Source organism: Erigeron canadensis, chromosome 6 (genome assembly GCF_010389155.1).
Source record: "Erigeron canadensis isolate Cc75 chromosome 6, C_canadensis_v1, whole genome shotgun sequence".
NCBI classification, from domain to species: domain Eukaryota; kingdom Viridiplantae; phylum Streptophyta; class Magnoliopsida; order Asterales; family Asteraceae; genus Erigeron; species Erigeron canadensis.
Window position 1 is genome coordinate 31,895,505 of NC_057766.1, and position 11,172 is coordinate 31,906,676.

The 11,172-nt window shown below is 35.4% G+C and overlaps 3 protein-coding genes across 4 annotated transcripts; 1 reads left to right on the plus strand and 2 right to left on the minus strand.

Moving 5' to 3' along the window:
- Nucleotides 1–895: 895 nt before the first annotated feature.
- Nucleotides 896–2,911, minus strand: LOC122606244 (GDSL esterase/lipase At2g23540). Its single transcript, XM_043779204.1, has 5 exons — nt 2,647–2,911; nt 2,153–2,283; nt 1,800–2,048; nt 1,345–1,600; nt 896–1,195 (listed from the first exon to the last, which is right to left on the minus strand). Exons 1-5 carry the CDS (start codon nt 2,891–2,893, stop codon nt 966–968), a joined length of 1,113 nt encoding a protein of 370 aa, XP_043635139.1. The 5' UTR covers nt 2,894–2,911; the 3' UTR covers nt 896–965.
- A 2,385-nt stretch (nt 2,912–5,296) lies between these two features.
- On the plus strand, nt 5,297–7,837 carry LOC122605286. 2 transcript variants are annotated; one of them, XM_043778194.1, is made up of 2 exons: nt 5,298–5,824; nt 6,242–7,837. In XM_043778194.1, the coding sequence occupies exons 1-2, from the start codon at nt 5,369–5,371 to the stop codon at nt 7,727–7,729; spliced, it is 1,944 nt and encodes a 647-aa protein (XP_043634129.1). In that variant the 5' UTR covers nt 5,298–5,368; the 3' UTR covers nt 7,730–7,837. The 2 variants fall into 2 exon arrangements, with proteins under 2 accessions (XP_043634128.1, XP_043634129.1); XM_043778193.1 differs by having other exon boundaries at nt 5,297–7,837.
- Nucleotides 7,838–9,135: 1,298 nt separating this feature from the next.
- Nucleotides 9,136–11,172, minus strand: LOC122604706 (amino acid permease 3-like). The gene is made up of 5 exons (XM_043777577.1): nt 11,061–11,172; nt 10,693–10,926; nt 10,406–10,499; nt 10,075–10,289; nt 9,136–9,941 (listed from the first exon to the last, which is right to left on the minus strand). Exons 1-5 carry the CDS (start codon nt 11,170–11,172, stop codon nt 9,136–9,138), a joined length of 1,461 nt encoding a protein of 486 aa, XP_043633512.1.

Below are 11,172 nucleotides of genomic sequence, written 5' to 3' on the forward strand. Positions count from 1 at the left end.
CCTTTATTTTTTAAAAATTTCCACTATCACGATTAAATCAACCTAGATCACTTGACACTGCCACCACCACCAATAGTACCATCACTAACACCATTAGATCGTCTTCCCCACCACCACCGCCGCATTATGCGGGTACCATGCTCGTCATCTTTTTAAAAATAAACAAACCTAGGACTAATATAGAGTCGAAGTATAACGAACAATTTGACGTCATGGGTCACATGCGTACCAAGTACATAAGTGATACAAGTCGTATCACTTTTTCAAATCCATTCGCGTAATATTTCATTTATTTATTATTGCAATATTAGTTTCTCCACGAGCCTATATTTGTTGATTTAATATACTAAGAAAAGCGTATGGTTATATTTTCAGTTATTTTATTACTAAGAAAAGCGTATGGTTATATTTTCAGTTATTTTATATCAACAAATATGATTGATAAATTAATATATGAAAAAGTCAGTCTCACATATAAGTTTCATTTTTGTTCTTAGATAAGGCCTATAAGGCCATAACATTAGGCCCAACTTCCTTTTTTTTTCCTTTTCATTATATTCATGTGTATGCGCACTTATGCACTACTCACTTAACCATATCATTAATCCCAGAACGAAAATAATTAATCTCAGAACGATCTTATTGTGTCATGAACATGAAATCACAAAAGTGGCATAGTGTAGTTAACTTTAGTGTAGTTAACTAAAGTGGTATAGTATATGTTGCAACTTATTGTGTCATGAACATGAAATCACAAAAAATAATCCCAAAATAACAAGCTCATATTTCGATTATTTCCAATTTTACAATTCAACACATGCTGGCCAATTAATTAACATACATGTAAAAATTAACTATTAAATACACGATAACCATAAAGATTGAAACACTAACATCGATCCACAGTACAAAACAGAAGCAGCGGTTGATCGATCCTTGATATATAGTTACATTTACATACTTGACTATAGATTTAGATCTCGGAGTTCTCTAAGATTCATTGGAGATACATATTTCGGGTCCCCTGCTAACAATTGTTTCGCGATGAGCACATTAGCTGCTTCGCTAGGGTGATATGGATCCCAAAACACATGTTTATCTCTGTCCGTACACAAACTCGACGTTGGACCACACGGAATTATCCCTGCATACTGACCTCCATTTCCACAGCATGCTTTGCTTGCGGTTTTAAATCCTATCAATATTGTTCAAAACAAAATGATTTACCATAACTTTTTTTTTTCTTCTTAATTTCTAAAAAGGGAAAATAATGATAAACAAATAATGTCCATAAGAGGACTTAAAGAGTTGAATCAGTAGTTAAGTTTGGTGATCAATACTTACCATATTTGGCGTAGTTTGTGATGAGTTCCAAGACTAAGTCGTAGACATTGGCATGAACGAAAGTAGCTCCTGGGAGATTGTCGTTTAATTGTGCAACCAAATCTTTCAATTTAGAGTTGTATCGAAGTGCAAGTTGATTAGGCAACGCGACACATTCATCCTCATTCAATTGATTAATTGTTCTCTGATATGGAATGCATCCAATTGGTCCTACATTTCCTATGATGAATTTTCGTGCATCTAGTTGGTAAAGTCTCTGCAATTAATCGATTTTACACACAAAAGATGTTAATTAACAATTAATACTAGTTAGAATCCAATCATATAATATGTAATCAGTTAAGTTTAGTATACTGAAATAGTTTGCTGACGTGTTTATGAGGTAGTCAGTATGCTTGGGACATGTATATGTGAGTATTTGTATTAAAGTTTTTTTTTCGTAGGGCGAGACTTACAGTAAGCTGGGATTTGAGGTGACTAAGTAGATCATCCACAAAAGAATCGGGTGTTTGTGTAACTCTAGCTCCAATTGAAAGAACCGGAAGGAGATAGTTATTGAGAAAGTCGTTGGAACCAATCGTGATTGAAAAGATTGATTTCTTCATAATGTGTTCTTTCGCTTTTGAAGCGCCAAGGAGTTTATCAATCTGTTTTCTTGTGATGTTGAAGTAATCAATCTGGATGTCCATTGACAGTCGATTTACCTATAAAAAAAAAAACATTTTAGATTAGTATCATTAATGTATCAACATGATGAAGATATTTAATTTAATAGTGATTGTACCATAAGCGCTTAATTACAACTTACAAAAATTCTACCGGTGGCATTCATAATCCCTCCACCACCTGAGGCATAATTCACACCATATAATAGAGCTTGTCCAGTAGAATTTGGATCCAAAAACGGCACTGCATAGTGTTTCTGCCCAAGTTCCTCACCTATGAAAAAAAATCTTAACATTTTAACTAGTATACATATATGATGAAACGTTATTTTTTCTAATACTAATTGATCACAATGTTTCGCTGATGGAACTTGAACCTACAACCTATATTGTCATGGTTTGTTTTACACCTTACTAGACCATTGAATAAAAATCAAGGGTCAAAATACAAAGATGATTTTTAAATCTTGACCCTTGATTTTAATCTAATGATCAAGATGCGTTCAACTTTACTAGTAAAGTTAGAAGACAACTTTAGCGGATTTTCATCCACCAAATAGCTAATGGTTATTCATGTTTGTCTTTTTCTTTTTTAAAAAATAAAAAATAAAAGAGTGGAGTTTAGGATCATACATACCGATAATGTCTCCAATGGTTCTACCATTTGTATACCGCCCGGTAGGTTTTCCTCCAGACGGTTTAAAATCAATCCCATTAGGTTTGATGTTAGCTTTAGATAACGTCGGCAAAAAGTTATTATTCCCGGCATCTACCAATGAATCTCCAAAGATATAAGAAGCTCCCAAAGCCGAACCTCCCTCACCATCATCATCAGCCGCAACAACAACAGCGAAAGCAACAAAAAGAGCTAAAATCGCAGCCATGTTTTTAGGAGCATGAGCTTGATCCTTAGAAGCCATATATAAAAATGTTGGTGGTGAAAATATAAAAGCTAGGTGTGAGCTTTATATTTGTTGCATGTTTTATGGTAGTGAAAATGTATGTGTGTTTGGTAAGACCAGGTTTTAGGTTGTTGATCAACTATAGAAATCGTCATTATTGTCTTCACCTGTTTTGACTAGTTAGAATGCCAGGTTTTAAGACATGTATTAATAATTTTTTTTACTTTTATTGATTCACATAGTACTGTTGGCATTTGTCTTGCCTGCAACCACATAATTTTGTAGACTAAACAGTATACATGTACGTGTGGCGGGTTGATGACCGAAATCTTTTTAACATTATACATAAGCAGTACGTACAAAAGTTATGGTGTAGTATATTATTCACAACCTTTAAAGAAAAAAATTAATCGTTATAAAATAAAAATTAAGAATAGAAATTAATAATATAAGTACCATATTACTTTTAATCGATAGAAAATAAAAATTGAAAAAAGAAAAAAAAAATAAGAAAAGTGATGAGACTTTAACCAAACCATCAAGAGTCAACTTCCCATATCAACTTTAAAAGAACTTCACTGCTTTTGCTTCCTTGGTGGCTTGGTGCAACCATTTCTTTTTCTTTCCATTTGTGGACAATTTATATTAAGTAGCAATGAAATGCAATAGTTAATTTATGATTTTGATGTGCATACTACTTTGATTAGAAATACCAGAGAGAGTAACTCAATTATCTAAGATTAATAAAAAAAATGATAAATATGACTAAAAATTGCCTCTTTCGATCTTATAGTTATAAATTTAAGAGTAATTCATGATATATTTGTCAAATATACCTAATATTTTATTTATTTGTTAACACACATATAAATTTTGTGTTTTTTTTTTAACGGCATTCTATTATACTCCTACTACTAAATTGCACGTATGCCTGGAAATCGGGACTCTCGAAAAACCCCCAATTAATCCACCCTCACAAAATGTGGAAGTGAGACTTGAACCCAAGTGGATCCTCCCAAGGTCAAAGACCTTACCAATGGGTCACCAACCCTCGCTCTTTATTGTTAGGCATCCCATATTATTTAGGCACATTAAACATTTTTTATAATTTAACAATCTTCATCCAATACACTTATAATAATAAACTTAACGAAATAATTTACAACATACATCATCCAACCCTTAAAATAACTATATTACCCCAAATAAAGTCAATTATTTTTACATGCAAACCCACATCATCGTTGTGCCGCCACTGCAGCCCCAACTAACCGTCACCCCACCACCACCCGTCGCCGCCACAACTACCACTCTACTGTCGCTACCATCATCGTGGCATCGCGCTGATGTGCGTCTAACTTCGTAAGTTTAGATATATGCTTAATTACTAATATGATGTTATCACATGGCAAATCAAAATTGGAATCTATAATGTTATCATCATATTTTTAGACATGTGTCTAGATTTGGCAAATTAGTCATATATATATATACTTATTATTATACAGAAATTAACCTAATTCTAATTCATTTTGTTATGATCTTAAAAAATTCTGGTCACTTGCTATTATCAGTGTGATTTTAAAGACATCAAATTGCGAAAAAGCATTCAAAATTGTTGGAGTAAATAGCTCACGGATTAAAACAAATTTGATTCACACTATAATAATAAAGGTTGAGGTCTTTCATGTTCAATAATTTCGAGATGGCGGATTTCTCTCGTATGGGAGATAACATTTGTACCATTTGTTTTTATTAATCTACCAAAGTTATACATGAATTACTTGTACTGTATGTTATAAAGTTTGTACAGTTTAGTAAATTTATCAAAATGTTTGGTACGGATATCAATTCCCCTCTCATATACATGGTCTAACCCGAAATTTACGTGATTATGTACACTTTTTCATGCCACAATGCATGTTTGATGTAGAAAGGTTGAACTTGAGCTTTCTTCTGAGAACTACAATCATACATCTGACCACTAAAGTACTTTGGCGGGTTTTGATTCATACAAAGAAAACGATATTTTCTTTTAGTTACTTCTCCGAGAAGTAAATTAAAGAAAAGGGAGAAACACCAAAACATTCCAGAAGATATGATATATGCTCCATGTTATGTAAATATCATTATATGGTCCTATATATATTATTCTATACTATATATATGTGCATTCTTTTCTTCTTTACAAAGCAAAGGTATCCTTCATCATGCATGATTTTTTCCTATATATAACTTATGTACTTAAAGTTTGATTCCATCATGCATGCATTGAATATTGCTTTTGCTTTTTTAATCAAAGGTTAGTTTCTAGTTGAAGCTTTTGTGATAGAAAAATTAGAGTAGTAGTTAAACACAAAACAAACAGCACAAAATAAATCACTTTCTTTTCCTACTTCCATTTCTAAAGCATATTTCATATATTTCTGTTTTGAATCTTAAAGAAAGATTCAATTCATGCATATTTCACTTCATTATGCTTGTTTATTAATTTGTAGCAAAAAGGCCAGAAAGAAACATGGGTCCAAACAATCTATTGATGATCAGGCCAAAAGAAACTCATTAGATGATAAGAAATTGCATGAAAATAAGCTCAAAGCTGCTCTACAACAAGCATCTGAATATGGGTCTCTTGTTAAACATCAAATTATCGACGTTTCAGAAGATATCAATGTCGAACACAAGGGTACTTTGGAAAGATCAAGGTCATTAGCAAGACTAGAAGCTCAAAAGGAGTTTTTGAAAGCAACTTCTTTAGCTGCAGATACCGTATTTGAGACTGAAGATTCGATTACTGATTTTAATGAAGCGTTCGCAAAGTTCCTCACCATGTATCCGAAATACAAGTCTTCTGAAAGGATTGATGAGTTGAGAGTTGATGAGTATGGACACCTGGTTGACAATGATTCTAAGGTGTGTCTTGATTATTGTGGATTTGGGCTGTTTTCTTTTCTACAAGTTATTCAATATATGGAGTCATGTACCATACGTTTAACCGAAATAACTTCAAATTTAAGTAATTATGCATTATATGGTTGTATGGAGAAGGGTACAGTTGAACATGATATAAAATCTAGGATCATGGATTACTTGAACATCCCTGAAAATGAATATGGTCTAGTGTTTACGGTTAGTAGAGGTTCTGCTTTTAAGCTTCTAGCCGAATCATATCCTTTTCACACGAATAAAAACCTATTAACAATGTTTGATCACGAAAGTCAGTCGGTTAATTGGATGGCTCAGAGTGCTAAAAAGAAAGGGGCTAAGGTTCATAGTGCTTGGTTTAAATGGCCTACACTTAAACCATGTTCAACCCATTTGAAAAAACAGATCTTAAACAAGAAAAAGAGGAAGAAAGATTCATCGAAAGGTCTATTTGTGTTTCCGGTTCAATCAAGAGTTACTGGTGCTAAGTATTCATACCAATGGATGTCATTTGCTCAACAGAACAACTGGCATGTATTGCTTGATGCAGGGGCATTGGGTCCATTAGATATGGATTCACTTGGCTTATCTCTTTTTCGACCCGATTTCATCATTACATCATTTTACAGAGTCTTTGGGTTTGACCCAACAGGATTTGGGTGTCTTCTTATCAAGAAATCTATGATTAAAATCCTTAAGAAGCAACCTGGTCATACTGGTTCCGGTATGGTGAAGATCAGTCCAGTGTATCCCTCATTTTATAGCGATTCTACGGGTGGATTCCCTCAATTCTCAAGGACCGAATGTGATGATGTAGTCCCTGAAAGCCAAAGTGGAAGTCAGCTACCAGTTTTTTCAGGTGTATTGACTCCGTCTCTTGTGAGGGATGTAAACGAAACTGAGATAGAACATGGTAACTACACATATAGTGATGAGGGTAGCCCTGTTTTTGAAGAAGCTGGCATCTTTTCAATCATGAAAAGTCCGATTTTGAGTGATGATGGATCGCCTGAGGACTCGATGTGGATTGATTTAGGCCCGAGTCCATTAGGATCACAACCTGTCATGCCTTTACCACCACCGTCTTGGTTCACAAGAAAAAGAGTAAGCAACATAGAATCCCAATCACAGGCTCATGAAAGCATGAAGGCCAACAAAGTAGACTACTTTCAAGCAAATATTTGTAGTCCAGAAATACAAGAAGAGCCTGAAATTGATAATTCAGTTATACGAAGAGACACTGAGGGCGAGTTTAGGCTGCAGGGGAGAAGAGTATCATTTGGTTTTGAGAACATAGATGATTCTATCAGTGAAGAAGAACAGTTTGAATCGGATAGGAAGGAACCCAAGATAACATGTAGACATCTTGATCATGTAAACATGTTGGGGCTGAGCAAGACTACATCTAGGCTTCGGTTTCTGATCAACTGGCTTGTTACTTCCTTGATTCAATTGAGACTACCTGGCTCAAATACAGAAGATGTGGTTCCACTTGTTCACATATATGGTCCAAAAATCAAGTACGAAAGGGGTGCATCTGTGGCATTTAATATTAGAGATAGAAGCATGGGACTAATTAGTCCAGAAATAGTTCAAAAGATGGCGGAAGCAAATGGGATTTCACTTGGTATTGGCATTCTTAGTCATATAAAGATCATACAAAGCACAAAGCAGAATCGTGGGGCTATTGATCTTGCTGATACAACAATTTGCAGACCAATGGACAACAACGTAGGAGGGTTTGTTAGAGCTGAAGTCGTCACTGCTTCACTCAGTTTTTTGACCAACTTTGATGATGTTTATAAATTATGGGTTTTTGTCTCTAAATTCCTTAATTCATCTTTTGTTCGAGAATATGGACTTTCAACTGTCATAGAAGGTGAAGAGTCTTAAAGGCGATAAGGTTCTTCCTTGCCAACTTACTAAATCTGATTGTGCTTATTGTATTTTGATTCAACACATAAAGCAGTGTTAATAGTGCTAATGATTTTGCTTATCAAAACTGTGTATCTGATCATCTTTGATTAAAATAAGTTGTCTTCTGCAGAAGGTTACAATAAGCAATCCCAAACAACCCGTTAAGAAATCTCATAAATAATACTGATGAAATTTATCTAGATTGGCATGATTGCCCTATTCATTGGCTTTGTTATACCAATGGTCCGGATATAAAAAGCACAAACGGTAGAGTCATTTGATTTTGGTTTAGCAACATTTTTCCAAGATTCCATCCAAAATGCAAAGTGTCTGGTCAAATTGTTTAAGGAGTTTTAGATGGGAAGCTTTGTGTTATGTCATGGGCTAGACATGCTAGAGGTAAGGTGTGGGTATGTAAGTGGTGACTATGGTGAAACCTTATGCATTTCACACAGAATAAGTTTTTTTACATGGATTTCAATCATCGAGTTTTGTACAATCCAGTTACGAATGAGGTTCAACTATTTGAGATTAGACCATTTCACCAAATCAAAGTTGTTCAGTGTGTAGATAGAATGATAGTCTCGGACTCTTGGTTGGTCCTAATCATGCCGGGCATGAACCTTACTTCATTACAAGTTTGAAAATAAAGCCTAGCTTAGTAACAAAGGTCTTGCATCATCTAAAAGACTAAAACGCACAAGGTTTTGCATACTCAGTGTTGCAGAGTTGCATTCTAACTGGTAGGTGATTTTTTCATTCAATATTGTGCTAATTTAAAATCATATGGTCACAAATCAAGCTACAAAACAAGGAGTTTCTACAAGCTCCTCAAAACCCCTACTAAAACCAAGTGATGGAAGAAGAAGCAGATGATCACCCTATTCAAACAAGTATATTCCATGAAGTGCAAATAACATAATATTGAATTCAATATACAACAAAGTTCAGATCTAATTTATGAAATAACAAGCACGAAACAGAGGAACATAATCAAAATCGAATATTGGATTTAAACAGATCACTTGTAGGTTAGAGTTATACAACTGTAAACAACACTATAACTTTAACTGCTCAACAAAATACAATTACATGCAAAACAACAGTAATGGACAGGTGAATTAACCCGCATTATAGACTTAAACTTTTCTTGTCATCAAGTATGCAAGAAATACATCTTGAAACAACTCACAGAAACATAACCATGATGCACTAGAATGGACCAAGAAGGCTCATCTTTCACGCACTCTCTATTCCAGTTCGCACATGCATCATAGTAGCACTATTCAATCCAAACCCAATCTGTGACCATAAGAAATTTGTCTCTGAAAATCGGTTGAATACTATTCCACTTCGTGTTATGGTATTTTCTTGCACTCCAGTCACATTGTCTTGAAAGGCTTGTAAGTCTTGAGATCAGTAACCACCCCAGCAATTGATCCCGTCGCAGCACAGAGCGAAATAAGGAGACAAACGACACTCAGTGATTGTAGCAAAATCCATCGGGCACTCCATCTTGGTATCATCTTTTGAACAATATATATCTCTATCGGAAAGTAGACGGTCAATGGCCAGAATCCAAATGCTCCCATAATCCCAACAACATCGTTAAAAAACGGCATCAACATAGCAATGAGTGTGGTCAGGCAGACGAAGGCGCTTCTCCATGCCAACCGGAACATGTTTAGCTTCAAGGGTTTATGCTCCCCAACAGGAATAATTGGGATCTCGATATCGTTGTTGATGAATTTGCTCTCAGGGAAGGACTTGACGGCAGTGCTTTCAACAAAGGCGAATAAGGGCTGGCAGAAGACTTGGTAGGCCCCAACAAGGTGGATCACGATGGCGACGTTGGCAATGTCGACAAGCCAAAAAGGGTCAAAGAAACCAAAACCAGTGAGGAGGTTTCCAGGTGCCATGTCTCCTAAGGCAGCATAGCCAAAAGATCCACATAACATATAAAAGGCGGTCGTGGTCGCAACACTGATCATGCTTGCTTTCTTCATGGTTTTGTGCTCAGCCGGTGCTTTGACGGTATCCTGAATCTCAATGAGAACAAGGGAGTAGGAATACGCAAAAGCAATGGCACCAAGTGCTTGAAACGCCCTCCATGTTTTCTGAGTTGCTGTCACATTGTTATTATTCCCCATCTTAACACCAGTTAGACTTCCCTTGATTTCTCCATTCTCTGTTCATTCAACAAGATAACATATCAATCTCCATATATAAACAAATTACTACTCTATTATATATAGCTAGACACACTAATTAATTAAGTTTAACATAAAGATAACATGATTAAAAAAGAATAAACAAATTACCGGCAACTTTAGCGATTCCGAGGCCAAGTCCAATGGTGGAGTAAGTGAATGACATGACAGCAGCCACCATCGAAAGCCATGAAATCTGATGGAAGTCTGGAATTTGAGAGAGCAAAATTTGTAAGCCACCAAACATGAGCATGTATGCCGCTCCTGATACTTGGCATGGATTCTCATGACCCTTTTCATGAAAACAACTTGATCGCTTTATAGCCCTGTTATTGGCAATCGTCACCAAAAAGAAAATCACATTAAAAATCTATGATACGATCGACACAATATTAACAGTTGATTTAAATGTTAACTAGATATATGAAAAATATATACTCACATCATGCTAACGGATGCTGCAATAGTGTATCCAATTGCCGTTCCAACGATATTCAGATACTGAATGCTTCCACAAACTTTCTTTTTCCATCCCCCTGAAAAATTAATATTTCCATAAGTATAATAATGTATATAAGTTACCATCGAATTTAACGAAAATATGCAATAATATAATATATATATATATATGTTCAAATACTATATGAGTATAATTTAATCTATCCCTACAAACATACACAATTAATTAAATAGAAGAGTATAGTATAGGGGGAAAATTAAGTAGAGTACCAAGATTGTTCTGAACAACTTCCATGTAGGTATAGTTTCGCTTGCCGGTGATAGGGTCCCCCGAGCGGTAGCAGTAGGCGAGCAGACAAGATGTGTAGTAAGTCACAAACGAGAACCCGACAAGAACGACCGGCCCAACGACCCAGCCCAGTTGCGCCGTGGCCCATGCTAGTGACAACACTCCGGAGCCGATGACAGTAGTAATGATATGTGCACTTGTAGTCCAAACATTCCCTATATTATAATTTCGCCAAGATCGAGTAAGTAAGTACTAGTGATCGACGTATGCAAATCAAATATTTAAGATACAAAAATATTATATTATATATTAAAAAGAAATTAAGGCCGGGTTACAAAAAGGTACGTACCAGATCTCTTAGGACGACCATCGTCATCGAAGAACTTAGACTCGTCTTGGGCGAAGTCTCCCACAACTTGAATGATGCATTCTTGAGCCTTTTCGCTTACGTTATCACTCAT